This window comes from Myotis daubentonii, chromosome 6 (genome assembly GCF_963259705.1).
Source record: "Myotis daubentonii chromosome 6, mMyoDau2.1, whole genome shotgun sequence".
Taxonomy (NCBI): domain Eukaryota; kingdom Metazoa; phylum Chordata; class Mammalia; order Chiroptera; family Vespertilionidae; genus Myotis; species Myotis daubentonii.
Window position 1 is genome coordinate 70,519,216 of NC_081845.1, and position 21,307 is coordinate 70,540,522.

The window sequence follows — 21,307 nt, forward strand, 5'->3', positions numbered from 1 at the left end:
AGGCATCATTTAAATAGCTTTTTTTTCCTTAGCAATCTTAACATCTTCTCTTTTGCTATTGTATTATATAACTTTCTCAATAGTTCAGCTGTAGGGAAAATATCTTAAAGAAAGATGGTTTAACAAATACATTTTTATTTAATGTTTACTATAATATTTTTGATCAGTTACTATTTTTATTTTTAGAACTTGTTTACTGTAAATGATGAAATAACAGTTTGAGAAAAAATTCCAAATGTGACTGCAAGCATCCAGTGCATATAGGCAAATTAATATGTGGACCTGCTGGACGACAATAAGGCTGTTCTGATTCCAAAAATTAAGAAACCATTTTACAATAACATACCACACAAAACAGCCATTGGGCTGCACAAAATAGAAAAGAAAAAAATCAATTGAAGTTCAATAATACCACCCTCTCAATCAGTTAGAAATTAACAAAAGTGCCTTGTTTACAGGAAGCCTGATGGCATAATATTCTGACAGTTTTTCATCTATGACTATTAAGCATTGCTTGTTTAATTATGAGGGAAAGTACAACAGTTGGAATCATCCGAGGGAAAAACATATTCATTTTTTCCAGAAACATTAAAATTATGTCAAAGCATTTCAAAAATTGATTTGAAGTTGTTCGCTTATAAATAGAGAATGACACATTTTTTTTAATTTTCTAGAGACACTTTAAATTTAAGGTGGAGCCAAGGAAATAAAAAGAATTGCCATAATTGTTGTGACTTTTGAAAAATGTATTTATAAGGAATGTGGTTCCCTTGACACATTAATTTTGAAAAGAGTAAAGTCCCATCAAGGACAAAGCTTTTGTTAATGCTCAACAAGCCTCTTCCAGTATACAACTAATTTAATTTTGATTTTAATAAGAAATTAGGAAAGTTAAGAAGATGTAATTATGTTTGAAGTTTTTAAAAAATTCTGTTTTTACACCTAATTTAAATTAACAATGCATTTATTCATGTGTTTTATTAGCTACTCACATTTTTCTCTATATAAACCATGCAATTTTTTTCCATAAACCAAGAGCATTTTCTCCTGTGTATGATTAGCTTAAGTGTTAAATAAGAGAACTGATGCAACCAACAGCATAGATTTGAATACTCTCTTTCCTATTTGTCTCTTTTTTTAATGGTAACAGACTAAGACCTTAATTCATGCAGCTATCTTATAAATGCATCCCTTGACTAAAAATTTGAGCCTTATGTGAGAATGTTATTCTGCAGAGGCCACAACCACACAGAGCTGACTGTTGAAATTATTAATCACTTGTAGGTTTGTTCACACTCAGATCCAGGGCTAATAGATCCTGGTTGTTAATTAAACATGAGAAGCTCCAGAGGGTTGTGCGAGACTCTATTGCTTCCGTGCTTGACATCAAATGTGGGTAACCCACAAACTCACTGATCATTGTGGTTTTACTTCTATGTCTACCTTAGTTTAGAGTAGACCAGACCTACTGTTGTTCTTTTTAATGTTCCTATTTCCTGATTCTTGATTCCCAGTTTACTGTCTGGTGTAGAGCTGAACCCCAAAGGGTAGTCTGAAAATCTGAGAGGTGTTTCTTGATGGGAAAACCCATTTCTGATAGTTTCAAGGAACACCTGTTTATTCAGATGTGGTTAACAGCTGTCTCTCCTCCACAAATCTCAAACTGCTTCCCAGGTACCTGACACAGAAGTAGTTACCATGCCTCTTAGTCAGATCATGATGAGAGGAAGAGAGAATATAAATATATTAGCAATTTGCTAATTGTGTGTTCACCAAAAGTGTGGAGGGTAAATTCTACAAATTTGGACTCACAAAACTAAAATTGAATCATAGTTTTATTGCTTTCTAGGTATGTAACCATGAGCAATAAGTGAGTTCTCTGAGTCTCAGGTTTTCCGTCTCTAAAAATATGATTTAGACAAACTTGTTTTGCACAAACTTGTTTTGAAGTACAAAGAATATATATGAAGCATCATATATTATAAAGGCTCAATTAATGGTAAGTAATATTGTTATTATTGCCACCTACAAAAAGAAATAATTTTCTATGGGGGAAAAAAACAACAAACAACAAAACAAAAACCGCTTGATTTGACTTGTCCTTGAAGTGTTACATAAGTTTGTATATAAGAAATTCTACTAGTATACACATTTCTATGTAAGCTCAAATTAATTCATTCCATTTTACCTGTTTTGCATATTTTCTTTCCTTACCATACTTAGAGAAAAATCAGAAAACACGTAGAAATTGTTTTTCTTTAATGCTAGACTTGATGAGGGAAATAATATTAATAAAGTAACCATATGATATGCGACCCATGGCATATTCAAATTTATTGCAGGAATAAATTATTTTACTATTCTGAGACATATGCAGTTCTGACACACATCAAATTCTTTGTATGTCCAGTGTTAATTATTACTCAATCAGCATATATGAGAAAAGTAAAATAGTAACTTATAATTTGATACTTTGACAAAATGATAGAAATAAAAAACATATTTGAGTTCATTTTTTTTCTAATTTTAACTACCAAGAAAAATGAAGCTCTTAAAATTCCATAATAAAAATGTCAAAATGTATTTCTGAATTTATTTCAATTTTATAGGTATTTTTATTTGGAGAATTTAATTTGTGTAAATAATAGTTATGATCTATCATCCCTACATTTACTAGTACACTGTCCAGGAAAAATAAAATGTGGTGCTAACCTCTTATAGTTAAGTTCTGTTGGTGTCATTTGGACTGGAAAGTAACTTTCTGTTTCCTCAAATTCAACTTGATTTACTGTTTTAATGTTTGATTGTCTTTTTCTGTCAGATAAAAATACAGTAGACATTGATGAATGTGCTTCCAAGGCCTGTAAAAAGTGAAGTGTATAATTTCACATAGTTCCCTGCCAGATGAAAAACAAGATATTTACACATTTTAGGCCTATCAAATGAGTTTTTATTTCAAATGATATTTTTCAATTCACTAGAGGTTATACTTGCTGTGTTAACAATATTCCAGGAGTTGATATGATTCCCCTTAGAAATATTAGACTCTGAAAAACTCAGATTCTACTTTACCATGTAATTTTCTAAATATATATATCACAGTTACAGAAAGTAGGGTTCTGTGGAGGCGGCATCATAACAGACATTTGAATTAAAACAGAAACTTACAAAATAATATTTAGACAATGCACTCTGAGATTATTAATAAAATATTTATTTCTCTGTTCTGTTCTTTTAAAAGTTTTTAGTAAAGCTAAGACTATAAAGAAAATTTCACAAATTTTAACATTTATTGTAAAGAGTTATCTAAGAGGTAATTAAAATATATAGATTAAACATTCTTGAATGTTTACATAGTGTCTTCAACCCCTAAAAAGTTTTACTGGTTTCAAAATGTGAAGTTGTTTTTTGTTTGTTTGTTTTTGTGTGTGTGTATTTTAAGCTATTGGTGATACTAAAATTATTTTATATGTGTGAATGCCTGTAGGCAGTCATTTGCCTAATCATAAAATCACTCTAAAGCACAAATATCTACCCATTGTAGAAGTGGGTAGATATTTAAACCCTTGCTTTTTGACAAATGTACCAAAACTCCCAGTGGGATACAAACACAATGTAAAAGGGACAAAAATGTTCAAAACAGTGACTAAGAACTCATTTCATGTTTGCAATTTCTAAATCCTCCTACAAATATACAGAAGATAACAGGAACATTGGGTGAGAACTACAACATGAACTGAAAATTATATACATTTTATTAGACAGTGATTTTAGTATAATTATACTTGCATTATATCATGTGATTTTAATACCACTTGAATTTACTCCTGTGTAAGGAATTACTGAAATTCTTCGCTATGTCTTAGTTATTAGAATAATCTTGTATGAATATTTCTTTTGTTTTCAAATGTATTGAGGTCCCACCATCATCTTTGGCAATTTTTTGTGCTGTGTCTCTATATTCTAAACCTATTACTGACAATGAATGCAATGCACTTTGCTTTGTATCCTTCATTTAGTCTTATTTCTACAAGTTTATATGTATAGTGCTTATCATCTTTTATCATGCTGATGTTTCTCCAGTCATATCGGCTGTCTAAGGCTTATACTTTAGAGATTTCACAAGGGTAACGCATGAGAATGATATTTGTGTGTTGATAAATCTGTAGATCTGTGTCCCTTATTCTTGGGGGTAAGTTTTGTTTGGCATAAAAGCCTTGGTTTATATTTTCTCTTTTTTTCTTAAATATGTTAAATTTTCTTAAATATTTAAATATTTTCTTCTCTTCTGACATAATGTTGCTACTGAAAAGTCTGATGTTAATCTAATTTACTTTCCAATATATATTACTGGGTGCTTTCCCCACCACACCCTCGCAGGCCCAGAAGATATATTTCCCTTAAAGTGTAATAATTTTACTTGAATATGTCTTGACTTTGATTGTTTTGCCTATATTTTGTGATTTTTCTGTGTTATTTCAAAACCTTTTTTTTTGCAATAGTTTTCTTGAATTATAGTTTATGATGTAATTTGTTTTCCTTAATTTTGTTTTCAGGGAATCCTTAATTCACACACTGAATCTTATTTGCTTAGTTTCAATGTGTGTTTATGACTCTCAAATTCTTTGTATGTCTTTTTAAATTTCCTTTTAGTTTAATATTTTTTATCTCCTAATTATACTAAGCAATTGTCTATTGTGTTCATTCTTTTTTTATGTTCTTAAAGGAAATCTTTATTTTACTGATTCTTTCTTTAGTTCTGTGATCTCATTACGGAGTTTTTCTAATCTGCATATATTTTGTTTATTCATAGGTTTTATTTTCTGAATGTCTTCTAGCATATTTTAAAAGCATACATTGCAAATTTGATCTAATTCTTTGACAATGTCTTTGTCATTTGCTTTTATTATTTTAGAAGCTCATTTTCTGTAATGATATTATTATATTCCTTATTGTTTTTCTTTTAATAACTTCATATTTGAGTTGACCTTGATACTTTTTTGTTGTTCATTTCCATGTGTTAATAGTCTTTATGGACATTTAGAAAGATAATTGAGTTAGGGTAATTTTTCTCACTTCATGGGGTTCCTTCTTAGTTGTTTTTTTTTTTTCTTTTCCCCCTGGCAGGGAGAGGAGTGTTGTTGTTTTGTTGTTATGTATCGTTCTAGTATGTGGTGGCTTGCCTGCACACATTTATTATGTCTCTTCACTTCTTCCCATGATGTTTGATCTCCTCCTCCATTCACCTATATCGTCCCTATGCTGCTTAATTTCTATTCAACTTGGAACAGTTCTCCCCGGTGTGGGGGCCTCCTGTTTGGGAAGAGAGCTATGTCCATTCAGTTTTGTGAGTTTACGTAGCTAGACTTCGTTGAAGAAGTTTTGGTTACTCTTCCCTGTACTCACCCATTGCAGTAATAAACAAACCTTCTCCTAAGCTTCCTGTTATTTTTATGTTGGCTTCTTGTGCTTTACAGTGACTGTATGACAACTATTTGGGGATTCTCTTGGCTTATGATCCATAAGATTCACTATTTTCTTGGTTAACACTTGAACCGATGCACGGGGCATATAGCTCTTATACTTGAGCTCATATAGCTCTTAGTTCTTGTGGATATTTACAAAAGTTGTTGTGTGTGTATTTCTTCATGTGAAGACAGTGTCACCAAATTTTGTACCTGGGTTTTTGGTTTCATTATCTAGTTGGACAGTCTGATTTTAGATGGAGATACAGAGGCTCTCTCAACACAACCACCATTTCCCCCGAAACCCATTCCTAATGCAGAATATTTCCATGTTGATTATTTTTAAAATCTTGAAGTATTTTTAATTTTGTGAGTCTATCTCAATGGAATCTCCTGATATCAAGTGGCTTGAAAATGAAAGTTCCTGGTTGGTAGTTAAGGTATTAATAACTCTTTTTATTTCTAGAGTGGCTTTGCAATTATTTTTTTGCAAACATTTCTAAATTGCACTCATTATATATTTTTAGTCAGTGATACCTATTTTATATATTTACTCAAAATTGAATACATTATAAACATGTTTATTGCTTTGATATGGCGCTGATAAAGAGTTTGTTATAATGAAAAACTAAGCAATGGGTCCAACAGAGGTAAATGAATGACCATTTTTCCTAAATAAGTGAGTTAAGAGAATAAATGTTATTTTAATCATACATTCTGAAATGAGGTGATAAATACATTTATATGTAATTTCTCACCATTTATTTAAATAGTATTTCCATTTTTACCCTTACATTATTATGATGATTATGTATTTAGTAAATATTTATTGTCATGAATGGTGGTAGGCATAGAGAAATAAATAGTGAGTAATAGAGAAAAGGGTTTATTTTACAATTGTGTGGGAGATACAGACAGGTACACAAAAACTTATAGAAACCAACAGAATAATAATACATAGTATATACATACCACATTTTCTTACTCTGTTCATTCATCCACAGACATTAAGGTTGTTTTTATATCTTAGCTATTGTGAATAATGCTACAATGGAATATTATTTAGCCAAAAAATAAGGAAATCCTGATATTTGTGATATCAAGGGTCAAACTGGAGGGCATTATGCTAAGTGAAATAAACAGACAGAAAAAAAAATAAATCATGATACCACTTATATGTAGTTTCTTAAAACAAAAATCAGTTACATTCGTAGAAACAGATAGTAGACTGGTGGTGGCTAGGGGCTGTGGGAATGTTGGTCAAAAGGGGTATGTTTTCAGTTATAAAATGAGTCAGTTCTGAGGATTTAATGTACAGTATGGTGAGTATAGTTAATAAAGTTGTATACTTGATATTTGCTAAAAAAGTAAAACATTTTCATCAAAAATGTAACTTTATGAGGCGATGGATGTGTTAACTTGTTTGTGGTCAACTTTGCACAATGTATACAAATGTCAAATCATCATATTTAAGACTTTAAGTATTTTATTTGTAAATTAAGCTTCAAAAAGGCCTGGGAGAAATAGTCCTATGGAACGGATTGATGCCACGAGAGGCATAAAAAGTATAGAGATAACACAAAGGAAAAGGACTTCACCCAGATTTCCTTCCAAGAAAGAGAAGACTTCTTAAAATGTGTCCGCTAGACTAGCACACAGGCATGAGTAGGAATTGGCCAAAATGTTAGTAACCTATTTATAGCTAAGGAGAAAACATGAGAACAGCCTAGAAACAGGAGTGAGAGTAATACTTAGAATATTTAAGAAAGATTTTGTATGTTTTTTTGTTTGTTTTTTTAGTCCAAAGGTGAGTGCTTGTGAGGATGTGGGTGCCTCCTAGTGTAGATTGAGAGGGAGTGACATGACATAAGACTAGAGATATAATCAGGACAAAGATTATCCAAAATCTTGCCAAACATGTTAAGGGATTGGATTTTATGCTTTGGGGAAAAGGTACATCTGTCTTTAGGATACAGAATGAATTGGTAGGTGGATAAGATCCAAGGCAGGGATGCTAGTTAGAAAGCTGTTTTCATATTTAAGAAAGATTTGATGTCGGAAATAGGTATTTGCAATGGTGGGTGGAGAAAAGTAGATTAGGAAGATATTTAAGAATTGTGCTGACCTCATATGTTTATCAAAATAAAGGTGAAATTACCAAATGTGTAAAGCATTGGTGTTTCATTAATGAAAGTGAGGTACTGAGTGGAAATGTCAGGTTTCTGGCTGGACACTACGGATAGGACTGGTATCATTCAGGAGAAACAGAATCAGAAAGCAAACATTTGGTCAGATAGATGAAGTCTTCATTTGGAATACGTTGAATTTGAGGCATTCTTGGGACATTCAGAGGGTCCACGACAAAAGCAGAGGCAAGTCAGTATTTAAGATGTCAGTAGAATAAGGGAAGCTATATCAGGAGACTCCTAAAGGAGAAACACAGTGAAAAGTGTAGGCAAGGGAAGAGTGCACTTGCAGTCAGAGACAGAAATCTACACCAGAAAATGCCACCTCAACATGAAGTACGACAGGACTCCAAGAGGACAAGTTGGATCTATCTTTAATATCCTATAACATCGGCGCAATTTCTGTAGAGCGTGGGGCACAAGTTACTTGTTGTGTGACTGAAATTGAATAGAAACAAGGAAATGGCTATAAATAAATATTTGAGAAGCTTGGTGACAAATGGAGAAAGAGAATAAAAAATAGAAAATGATGGGAAATGTTTTGTTTTAAGAAAGGATATTTTTAAATGCTGATGAGAGAAAATAGTAAAAAAGGGAATTTTGAAGACCCAAGTGATGGAGGAAGATGTAATAGAGGAAGATCCCCCAAAACTAGGAAAGGCTACCAACCACATGTGTAGAAGTAACACTATCTCCCTCAGGGGGTAAAGGGTATGTGAAAAACACAGGAGTAAATGTGCTTAAACATGAAGATGAAAGATCCTGACTTGATAGAGATCTCCTAAGACTGCTGTTCTTCCTGTGTTGTTAAAAGTTAGTTAGGTCATTCTCTCTCTTTTTCTCTCTTACCTCTGCATTTATTTTTATCAACAATTTGTTGTCTGTCTCTAGTCTTATTTTCGCATTGCAACTCTATGTTTTGTCAAAGTCTTTCAATTCTCATTTTGGTAAATTAAAGAGAGATAAATGAGCATTGGTTAACTTCCATGTTTGCATTTTCACACCATACCTGTGAAGACAGCCATGCCTTAGCTCAGGGCACACCACTGCAAGGAGCTGGCTGCAGAGCTTCATGGCTCTGGAGGAGCCACAGAATTCGGACAAGTGATGGTTTTATCTCAAAACAAACAGAACCACATGTGAGCCTAGAATCTGGAGTGGAACTCAGTGTCTGTGGGTGGAGCTCAGGTCACCTCATGAAAGGGTGTTATGTTAGCAAGATTAGAGATTAGAGGAATATAGAGAAATTTAAACATATACTGTTGTATGTAAAGAAGGGTTCATGGAAAGCATCAGAATTTTACAGATACCAAAGATTATGGTTTATTAGCAGTTTGACACCAACAAATAAGATTATTTCATTCAAAGCAGTGCTCACCAATTCCCCACCCCCCTCTCTTTCTTTCTTTTTCACATCAGTGTACACATGAAAATTGGGAACATAGCGCTTGACATACACTGATAAGCCTATTTGAAGGTAGAGGTAGCTGGTGAATACCACCGAAGAAAACAGCAAGGACATTAAAATTTGTAAGAGAGTGCTTTTTTAGAATAGAAGAAAGGCCTGGGGGCTAATTAGGATAAACTAAAAATAGGTAACAAGGATAGGTGTTGTAGATCAAAAGCCATTAATTGTCCCTGGCCACTGTGGTTCAGTTGGTTGGAAGGTCACCAGTTCAATTTCCAGTCAGGGCACATACTTGGGTTGCAGGGTCAATCCCCCGACAGGGCACATGTTGAGGCAACCAAAGGATGTGTCTCTCTCTTCCATTGATATTTCTCTTTCTTCCTTCCTCCGTCCCTCTATAAAGTCAATTTTTAAAATTCATTAATTGAATAATAATATATCAGCAAAATGTCTATATTTATTATTTAGGAGACAGAGCAATGTGCTTATGAGGGCATATCCATGCCTTAGCCACTGGAGTGTGCAACTGAAATGAATTTAATGTGTAGGTCATCTATATATATAAAAGCCTAAGCGACCATCCAACTATTCAACTGTCTGACCAGTCGCTATGATGTGCAATGACCACCAGGGGGCAGATGCTCAATGCAGGAGCTGCTGAGCTGCAGTGACTTGGCAGCTGTGGTTTTCCGGTGATGCACCCAGAACCAGAGAGGAGGGAGCCTGATTCCAGGATGTGTCACCGGAGAACAGCCCTCTAGCAAACCAGGACCCCTCGAGGGATGTCGGGAGCCAGTTTCAGCCTGATCCCCACAGGCCAGGCTGAGGGACCCCACTGGTGCATGAATTCGTGCACTGGGCCTCTAGTTGGAGAATAAAATGCTACGGAAATGAGACACTGATATGATAGGTGGCCCAATAGATGCTAGCATTATCTGAGATGATTGAATCAGAATTGAAATATAAGATTTCTCAAGTAATAAAGTATTCAGTGCAACAGGAAAAGTTACTAAGAGGATGAGAAACATTAGCAATGAGGGTGTTGAGGATAGTGTTACAAATTACATTAAGCTTAACAATACGATGATTTTTTACAGGCATATGTATTGATGGCCAGGGAGTAGCAGTGTGACTGAGGATTTTAACCCTCTCTTTACACTGTTAACTTTCTGTGCTAGGATTGACAGATGCTTTAAGAGGCATCTGCCTTATTGAAATTGGGATTAAAATTTTTCTTTCTATATACTGATTCCATAGCATGTAACACAAAGTATTAAAAGTATCAAAAGTAGGTAGTGACATCAAATTAAAAGAAAACATGATAACTTTGGGAGAGAAGAGTCTTTAGAAGTCTCTTGACTCCTATTAGTAGTTTATCACCTTTGATGCTAATTAATTTTTTTATATTAAATATTCCCTGTTCAAATTACATATGTAGTTTCTGTCTCCCATCTGGACCATGACTGACACATCCAGAGTAGCAGCTATTTGTGTCTGACTACGACAGCACTTCATGCATTCTAGAGCATGCTTTTGCCTTTCTTCACATTTTGCCCTTTCTGAAATGAAAGTCCAACATTTGATAATGCGTTTATCAATTTCTGGTACATCTAACAATTTGTGGCATCTTAGATTTCACTGAATATGGTGGTAAATTTTCATCTTTAATCTCTCTTACAATTAGTTGCCAATTGTTTAGGGACTATAGAAGTATAACTATTTATGTATGCTCATATATTTAGGAGGAATATTCTGTCTTGGTTTAGACATTCATTTTAATCCTGATGTTTAAGAACTATTTGGTGGGGGACTTTGAGTTAGTCTGTAAATTGAAATTTTAATCTAAATTATTTATGTATATCTCTTTGTCAATTTTTTAATTTATGTAACCTTCTCTCATTGTCTGCTTTTCCTCTTTATTCTGATCCAACAGAAACATATCATACGTATTAGTGTAATGAAAGTAGATACCTAATTCTTAGAAAATGCATTGCCATTTTTTCCCCAACAGGGCCATTTTCATAAACTACTTAAAAGTGGAACTAGAAAATAGACCACTTTCTTTATGATATCCTTTCAAGAATAAGAATTCTACATGCTAAATTTGACTTATCATATTTGAATGACCAATCCCATTTGCTATTCCTCCATAGTTAAGCAGATATTACATAGCTCATCTCCCAATTGTTGCATGCACAGTATCTCATTAGTATCCTCATAGCACTATGCATAACTATTTGTGAATGAATAAATACTTTCACGGCAGTGAGATTAGTATATGATTAGCAAGTGTCTACTAAGAAAGGAACTGATTTGGAAGCATTAAATCTAACCAATTTAGATAGCTTCCCTGATGAATTCAAGCTTGAATCAATTTATACTCAGAACTTTGAATGCATTGTAATTTTGACTAAAAACTGAAACAAGATTATTTCTGCAAATCTAATGTCTCCTTCTGAAGAGCTCTTTGATATAAAGTCTGCTGTACCATGAAATAGGTCTGTTGTACTTTTTCTTTCAACTCTGATGACATGCCTAATAAACTCCTGCTTCATTATACAGAAAAAAAATCATTTCTGAGACTGAGCATTATAGGAAAATGGGTTTCCATATTGTTATTCCACCTGATAGACTATTAGCAAATCTGCAAGTGTATAATTACCACAAGAAATCTTGTTATTACCAATTGTTCATGACCTGGAAATAGGTTCAAAATTGCTAATAGTACAATCAGAGATAATGTGTAACATTTATGTCTCACAACCTTAAGAAACTTACATAATCTCACCAACTTCCTCGTAATTCTAATAATAATATTTATGTTTGGACAGTTAAAAAACTAACATTAAATTTGGAAACTGAGGTATTTTTTTAAACTAACTGTCCAAAGGTCAGATAAAGAGCTTCACAGATAAGGAAAAGCTAAAGGAGTTCATCACCACCAAACCAGGATTATATGAAATGCTGAAAGGTATCCTTTAAGAAGAGGAAGAGGAAGAAAAAGGTAAAGATACAAATTATGAACAACAAATATGCATCTATCAACAAGTGAATCTAAGAATCAAGTGAATAAATAATCTGATGAGCAGAATGAACTGTTGATTATAATAGAATCAGGGACATAGAAAGGGAATGGACTGACTATTCTTGGGGGGGAAAGGGGTGTGGGAGATGTGGGAAGAGACTGGACAAAAATCGTGCACCTATGGATGAGGACAGTGGGTGGGGAGTGAGGGCGGAGGGTGGGGCGAGAACTGGGAGGAGGGGAGTTATGGGGGGGGAAAAAAAAGAGGAACAAATGTAATAATCTGAACAATAAAGATTTAATTAAAAAAAAAAAATAACTGTCCAGTAATTATGAGGCCTCTCTGATCAATCAAGAATGAGAAGACCTGGTATTAACTCAAGTTAAAACTGCATGGCTTTGAAAATGTCCTGCTTTCAACAAATAACAATATCTATCCACTTTATATTTTTGATTGTCATTGAATTAATTAAACTGAGACATTATAATGAAAACTAAAGGTAGCCAGTAAGGTTATTTTGCAGTAATGCTATTAAATTTTATATATTTTTAAATATCCCAAAGAGGAAATGCAGTGAATACTTTTGGGATTGGTCTTATAGCAATGGTAGGGGGGAGTGAGGGGGGGGGAATAGGAAAGGTGATTTAAAACTAAAATATGTGATTCATAGTCTTTCCTGCATTCCCCAAAATATTACTTTACAAGGCCAATTGCCAGTTCTAAATGTTTCATAGGCATGTGTGGCAGCACTGTAAAGAGGATTCACTAAAAATCTGATTTTGTGTAATTTCATATAAAAGTTTTTGCTTTTCCACATAAATGATTTCTTAGTAAGCATACCCTGTGATTTAGTTTTTGAAACTTAAAAAGATTTAATTAGCATAAACCAACCAATCGACAGATCAGAATCTGTGAAGTAAATATTTTTAATCAGCAAAATGCACCAGTTATGAATGATTGATTTTTTAATTCATAAGAGTGTCCCTGTGATGATCTTATTATGTCACTTCAAATTTTTCATACATGCTCATTAGTTTCTGCCTACTCTATAAGCTCACAGTACACATCACGTTATTAAACACCAGCAGGTTCAGCAGGCTCAGACCCTAAGTTAAGAAGAAATGGGTCTAAGAGAAATGGGTCTGGGAGGGGACTTACCGGAGAATCGAGCCTCAAGTCACCCTGCTGCTTCCATGCCTAGTGCCTGGACTTTGTGGTGGATTTTATATGTGGACATCAAGATAAGCAGCAAGGACATTCTGCCCATTCAGCCCCTATGTCTAAGGTCTTAAGTTGTAATTTATTAGCTTTCAGTTCAAGTACTGAGTAAAGAGTTTTTCTAACTCACTTCATAGAATCTATAACTGTTCTAAACTGTGAAAATACCTTCCCAGCAGCACAGATACACAAACCACCCTTAAACCTGTTGCATCTGTGAGTGTTTCAACCAAGAAAGAGCATTCTTTTTCCATGTCTGTGTTTGAACCAATCTCTCTATATAAAAGCCTGATATGCAAAGTGCCCCCTCAGTAGTTCAATCTGCTGGGAGTTCGGTCACTCACTATGACGTGCACTGACCACCAGGGGACGGCACGGAATGAAGGAAGGCCCCAGCCAGCAGCGACTAGGGACCCTACCCATGCACAGATTTTGTGCACTGGGCCTCTAGTGTATAAATATCAACACATCCAACAGAAAACCAAGAGATTAAATGGATCAATGATAATCTCTAGAAGGGTATGGCTTAATATGAGATACAAATGGTACCTCCAATCAGAGCAGAGTACTTAGTTCATTGCCTACTACCTTGTCAAAGAGAGTGATTAACTGGGCTTTTGAAAGATTAGCTCCATCTAAACTAAGAACTTTGAATCAATGGCTATTTTGCACCACAAAGGTGACTCACTGCACAGTTTTCTAGGGAAGAACAATTGGAAGGGCAAAGAGGCCAAGAATTTTAAGGTAAAGTTTCTCTAAATGGAAACTGAGAATAAAAAATAAGGTTTCTTTAAAGGTTTCCTTTAAAGGTTTCTACCTCATTTAAATCTATCATCAGTAGAAGTAATTTTTTTTTCCTTAGGCTCCTTCAATCAGGCCTCTTGGATATTACCTCTGATCTGGGCTTTAAATAGGAGAGCTATAGTTCTGATTTGATTTGAAATCCATGGATCATTTCCCCCTCTACTTTCTGCCCAGATTCTATTCTAATACCCCAACAGAAGCAGTACTGCATACCTTAACTCCCTCTGTCTACCTAAGAAAAAAATTAATATGCCATTGTATGCAGTGAGATCTTTGTGGTAAATTTAGAGTTTTTAAATTAGAGTTTTTGTGCATATGCACAAAGGCATATACACATAAAAAATTTGATACTGATCAAAACAAATTCAGTAGGATTTACATAAATTTTAAAATGTCAAATTTAAAATAAATAAATAAATAAGTAAATAAGTAAATAAATAAATAAATGCCTTACTTATAGGTATTTAATCAAACCCTCCTGATGTCTGAAATCATAAATTCCCTATCTTCATCATTTGGGACTCTTTTAATAGATGAGTTTTAGAAATTTGAATGAGGGAGCGATTGAAGGATAAAATTGTAGGGTATTTCATCACATTTGTCTTTAGAAATATAAGTTGGTAGCAGTGTAACATTTCATTTGATTGGAGGAAGTTGGACTGAGACAACTCAGAGACATATTAGGAATCATGAAGATCTGTTTCATTTAGTGTGGAGATGAGACTCATACTTCTTGGACTTCATTAGAATGTAAGAAGAATGTTATATTAAGAATATAAATTGCCCTAACCGGTTTGGCCAATTAAGGGCATGTACCTTGGTTGGGGGCTCATCCCCAGTAGGGGGTGTACAAGAGGCAGCTTATCGATGTTTCTCTCTCATCGATGTTTCTAACTCTGTATCCCTCTCCCTTCCTCTCTGTAAAAAAAAAAATCAATAAAAAAATATATTTAAAAAAAGAATATAAATGAATATTTTATTATTTCCTTCCACTCTTTGGAAACTACATGTTTATAGAAATCTTCACAGACTGTCTTATCAGTCACAGACTAATTAGACCAAGACAGCTGTAAAGTTTCCCTCAGTTTAAAATTTATATAGACACAGATAATGTCTGTGTCTCCCAGCCTGTGTAGGTGGTAGTTGGCTAACTTTGGCATTTACCTTAATCAAAGTTATAAAATAGCTTCCTGTCTTGAAGATTGGTAAATATTTTGTTTCTTTTGTGTAAGGCCAATTAGCAAAAACATATAGCCTAATGTCATATACCCTAGTTCTTAAAACCTCTTTCACTCTTTTTTACAGATGAGTCAAGTTCAGACTGAGTTCTGGCCCCTCTCTTCTATTACAATTGCCTTAATTGAAGTCTTTGTTGTTTGTTTAACCTTGGTGAAAATTTTGTGATGACAATAGGTGTCTCAATTTCCATAAAATTATATCACCTTGTCCTGAATACTTGAGTAAACTCAATTCTTTGTTGAAACGGAGAGCTTTTATTTTATAGTGAAAACAACAAACCAGCTCTTCCAGTATGTATTAATCAGTATAATTGAAAACTTATTTCTAGCCAATGTTTATCAAAAATTAGATTGGAGGAAAAAACAATTTATAAGGGAGATCTAAATTTATCTGTGCTTCAGTTATCCCATAATCCACTTCTGAATGTAGTTGAGAAGAAAAATGCATTAATTTTAAGATATTTTTTTTTAATTTTGAACTTTGATGTACATAAAAACAGAAAAGAAACTGCTGTGTGAAACTCATATTGTGTCATCTGCAAGGATGTACAGACAAGTTACCCACATCCTAAAAGGGCCTCCTAGTGTCATTTATTATTGGCCTTAGTAGCCAGAGCAACTGCTCTTTCTCTTGAGTCAGTGATGTGCTGTTAAATCATGAACACTGCCAATGGTCTAACTGGCCATCTTTTCTTCTGTGTGTTAGACGTATTAGGATAAAGTTAGTGGACAAATTGAAATATTTGCAATATTGCATTTTTGTCATATTTTTTAATTCCTTTTTTTTTTTTTAAACCCACTACATTTTCCCCCTCCGGCTTTGACTAAGTTCCTAATTTGTACTTCACTTTTCTCAAATCTCCAGGACAGGGCTTGCTGGTATACACAGATAAGTGGGTGCATGTTCAGTGGGTGTGATTATGGGAATCTAGGAGTGGTTCACTTTGGAAATTCTGCATCAGCTTTTTGAGGTAATTCTTGATAAGGCTCCTTCATGAATGTAATAGCATTTTTTCCTATTAAATCTGAGAATTGGGGGACCCAAAATATTTTGACAGAAGGCATCACAACAGGCAGCATTTTGATAGGAAGAATCAGAACAGGAGATTCTGGGAATGCCACATGCCATTTGGTAATCAAATAAATTATTCCCTGGGCACAACTGACCAGAAATATATGGGGTGAGCCTGTGGAGTGAGAGCTCCCATTAAAATGAATGACATACAAAGACTAAGAAATGTTGCAGCAGATTGCTTTGATTTGAATTATAGCTTTGCCACTGTCTCACAGGTGAGAGATGTAAGCAAGTTTTATAGCATCTGTTTGTCTAAATTCCACACCTTTAAAATAGAAATAAGAACAGTATCCCTCCAGTACGGTTGTTATGGGGGTTACAGAAGTGATATAAAGATAATAAACCCTGTGTAATTTTTATCCTGCTGGTTTGATCAGGAGATACATAAACAACACACTAAAATAGGTAATTTTAGGGAACCTTATTTCAAGTTTTTCTTTGAAAAGCCTTTGCATCTAAAATAATAAGAGAAAGGTGCAGCCAATAAAACATTTTCTCAATGTTAAAAATATCAATCTATTTTTTTAAAAAATGGAAGTTCTCTCTTTTGGCATACAAAGTATTCATAACTGGGCAAATAACAATGCTACCTTTGGGCTTTTTTAATTATTATTATTTGCCAGAGACTGGTAAGGATATTTCACAATTCATCAGCTTTTAACTTTTCATAAAGAGTTTATTTTCCTTTACATGTATTCATTTTTCCCTTACTAAATCTATATTTCTGTTGCTGTATGATTATTTATTTTTGTTGGAAAAGTACTATTATTTTATTCTAAAGAAGAGTTACTGCCTATATGTTGCCAGAGTAAACCACATTTAATTATGATTTTTTTTTAAAAAGGGAGAGGTACTGATTATAAATTAACCTCAAAAACAATAAAAAGGGTTTATTGAATAATTCACAGAATGTTATATAAATCATGAGTGAATATTTCACAGTATGCTTTATATATAGTCTAACAAAAAAAACTGAGGTTTAAAGATAACTAACTTCTTTGTTTTTTATTATAAAATTGAGAATTATATATCTTAGTTTACCTAATGATAACCACAGAACTAGTCATTTGTATAAGCTTCACACTAACCTTGTGTTTGCTCATCCATTGCAATTCAAGTGTTTCCTGAGAGGTGAGATATTTTCACAAAATGTTCTTAACACTGTAACACTATTAAAATTTAAGCGTTGAACATAGTAAATAGAATGAAAAGCACTTCAGTTCTTACCATCAAGTCCACTAAATAGAGAAAAACATTTTTAAATAGTGCCTTCTTTTATTTCTTCTGTTACTGTTGCTTTTTTCAATTTTGTGACTTAATTACAGTCATGTATGTTTATTTTAAGGAAATAATGGAACTTTTTAATTCTTCTAGGTTCACTGAGATAAGAATAAAGCCACAGTTACAGTCACATAAAAATTAAAACAGAAGAGTAAATATCTAGTTGATAGCATCAGTCAATGTGTTGATTTTTATTTATTTTTTTGCAGACAGTTTGGAAATCTCACATGTTCTAAACACACTCTTAGAGTTAGTTGTAGGTTGCATCAGTAACACATTTGTGATTAAATGAATCTTTTGCTGTTTCTAAGTGAGAACTATGAGATGAGGTAGATGAGTGCCCAAGTGATGCCCATGCAAATGCAAACACTTGTGTTAATCTCCACAGCACCTTTAACTGCCAGTGTAAGGGTGAATTTCAAGGTGGGCACACGCGCTACCCAAGGGTTAATGATAACTGAGAGTTAATCTGAGACATAAGTAACTCTATTTTTAGAAGACACAAATTATTATATAGGCATACAAATCAATTTTTTCCCAAAAGAACATTTGAATATCTAATATCTGCTTGGATTATTTTACTACATCTTCACATCATAATAGGAATAGATGTATTCAGTGTGGTATAAATATTTTGCGTCTGTAAATGAGTGTTTGTTTTTTAGAAGACTTCTAAACTATAAATCCAGTACACTTATATTTAACACATGAACTATTTATTTTTATACCACATTTCATTTTGTTACTATGGTAGCTCTTTAAGTTACCCTTGACAAGATATATCACTTATTTTGATAAAGAGCTTATTACGTTTTAAAATATGTGTGATTTTTTGTTGTTTATTTTGGTTTTTGGGGTTTTTTTTTTGTTTTTTACAGTAGGAAGAAACTAATAATAGGCAGACCTTTGTTTTCATAGATCAAAAAAAGTAGTAGGACTCTCAATACTTTCCTAAGATGTGAGCAAATATGATAAAATTGCCAACATTACAAGCCAAAATGTCACCCAAATTCTAACTATCCAAAACTGTTCCTAATTCTACTTCTATGTTAATAATTGATTTATAAATAAAACCACATTCTTTTTAAGAAGTAATAGAGTAATTTTTTTTTTGAAAATCATGAATGTAATAGCATTTTTTACTATTAAATCTGGAAAACTGGTTTTACATAGTTAACTTTAAGAATGATCATCTTCAGAAAAAAAATGAGGCCACTATAAAAACTGTTCTCTATTTATTATCATCACCAAAAACTCAGAGTGATTTCTTAAAATTGTATTACAGAAAGCAAAAACAAAGTCATTTGGAGAGATCACTTTTGCTATAACCCCATCTAATAAAAATAAACACACAGTTTTAAATGTGCCTTTTTTCCCTTCATAAAGTTCATCCATAAGGAAAATTACCAAATAAATATTGTTAAGGTTTAAACATAGTATTTATAGACTCATATTATTTTTTTGTGTTCACCTTTTTTCATCAGTTTAATCTGGTGTTCTAATGTCATATTTTCTCTTAATATGTCATTTTATTAATGATTATAGCAATAAAAATAGATTTCCTATTTAGTTAGGTATGATTTTTCCTATTTAGATGTATATTACATTAATTTTTCCCAGCCCATATTCATTTAACTATTTTAGAGAAAAATATTAAGATTATTAAGAAAATTTCCATTTTTCTTGTTTGTAAGTATAATGTGTAAATTTGTCTATCCTTGTTGAAAATTGACCAAAAAAATTAGCTGTCATAAGTTTTAAGAATTAATTCCATGTCCATTTAGGCTGTTTTCAGCACTTTGCAAATTAAGGAACAACCCAAGTGATATGATATGAAAGGGTAGTTATGGCAACACAATTATAGGTGGAGCATTAATGGAAGATCTGCATTGAGAACTAGTTAAAAGAAAACATTAAGACTATAGATAATGGACATTTCTGTTTTTCTTTCTTCCCATGTAGGCCTGTTTTGTGAAATTAATGGAAAGAAATTTATCCCCAGCCTCCATAATACTACATCTATAGAGCTCATGGATAAATCCAAATGCATCTGTCTCCCTGGCTTTATTGGTAAGGAACTTTAGACATTTGTGCCTTGTAAAGATCACCTAGCACTGGGAATTACATGAGGAAGTTATTGATTCAGTAGTATATCTTCTTTTTGTTCCTTTTTAATTTTATTTAGCCTAACATTTGATTTGCATCCCAATAACTTGAAACATCCTATTCCATCTCTAGACTCCAAAGTAGAAGATAGATTCGTTCACATCTGAGCAGACTTTGAATGCTTACCTACTCAGATTAGCTTGCAGTATGTGCTTTCAAGAGAAGTTGTTGCAGTTTTTAGAAAGGTGAAATAAATGGGTTCTGACACTAATGTATGTGATACTCTTATCTGATGAGTTTAGTTTCAGATACCACCCCAAGTAGACTAAAAGATTTGGACAAATTTAAGAATTATAACCTGGAATCTGCTTGTCTTTTAAAACTGAGGTTATTATTTTTCGAAGGTACAAAATGTGAGATAGATGCAGATGAGTGTGCTTCCCATCCCTGCAAGAATGGAGCTACTTGCATTGACCAACCTGGGAATTGCTTCTGCCACTGTGTGGCTCCAGTTAAAGGTAATGATCACCAAGGGAGAAGGACAAGCAAACATAATTAAAAAGCATATCTGTCTCTTGTCTGAACTCATTTCAGTCTTCCAATAACATTATTAGTCCTTCATTTTCTTAAAGTCAGCTCCTAAAGTGGCCAACCAATTATCCCTTACGGAGAGTTAAATGAACTTTGTTTTTCCATCCACTATAATAACTTACCTTAGTTTTTTATTTGAGAGGCCACCATTACAACCAAATGATACACTGAAAAGTAAGAAATGTATTAGCACCCTATCACTTTATATTTAAAATACCTTTTCTTATTATTTAATTTCTCATAAAATCAGTGATGTTTTTTTTGTTTTATAATAGAATCATTTATTTAATTTTTGGAAGTAGCTATATTTGGTTTAAAATACAGTTGCCATTAACATATACTTTTTATTGGGTTTCAACTTTGATTATACTTCTTCAGCTTAAGTTAAGAAATTATATTTTTTTAAAAAAATAAATATATTGATGGTTGCCTTGTAAAATGGATATTTGATAAATTACTGTGCAAACTAGTATATAAAAATCATTGAATACTTTAAACTTTAGTATCATTTTCTAAGCTACAGATTTTTTAAAACTGTATCAGTCATGGTTCTCCAGAGAAACAGGAGCAATGGGAATTCTCTCTCTCTCTCTCTCTCTCTCTCTCTCTCTCTCTCTCTCTCTCTCTCTCTCACTGTCTCAGAAATTGTGTTACACAATTACAAGGTGTTTGAAGTCCCACTCTGCCATCTGCAAGTTAAAAACCCAGGAGGGCCAGTGGTCTTTCCGTTCTGAGTCCAAAGGCCCAGGAACCAGGGGAAGCCAATGTTGTAAATCACAGTTGAAGGACAGAAGAAAACCAATGCAGCTCAAGTAAGCAGGCAAGAAAGGGCAAATCCTCCTTCCTTCACTTTTTTTTCTACTCAGAGCCTCTCAAATTTGGCTGATGCCAAGATACTGGGAGAGCAAG

The 21,307-nt window shown here is 33.4% G+C and overlaps 1 protein-coding gene across 1 annotated transcript in view; it reads left to right on the forward strand.

Moving 5' to 3' along the window:
• EYS (eyes shut homolog) overlaps positions 1–21,307 on the forward strand; it is a 1,266,634-nt gene that overhangs the window by 253,503 nt on the left and 991,824 nt on the right. Inside the window, 1 exon segment of the mRNA XM_059702239.1 lies at positions 20,212–20,325. Within this exon segment, the coding sequence (XP_059558222.1) occupies positions 20,212–20,325 (114 nt within the window).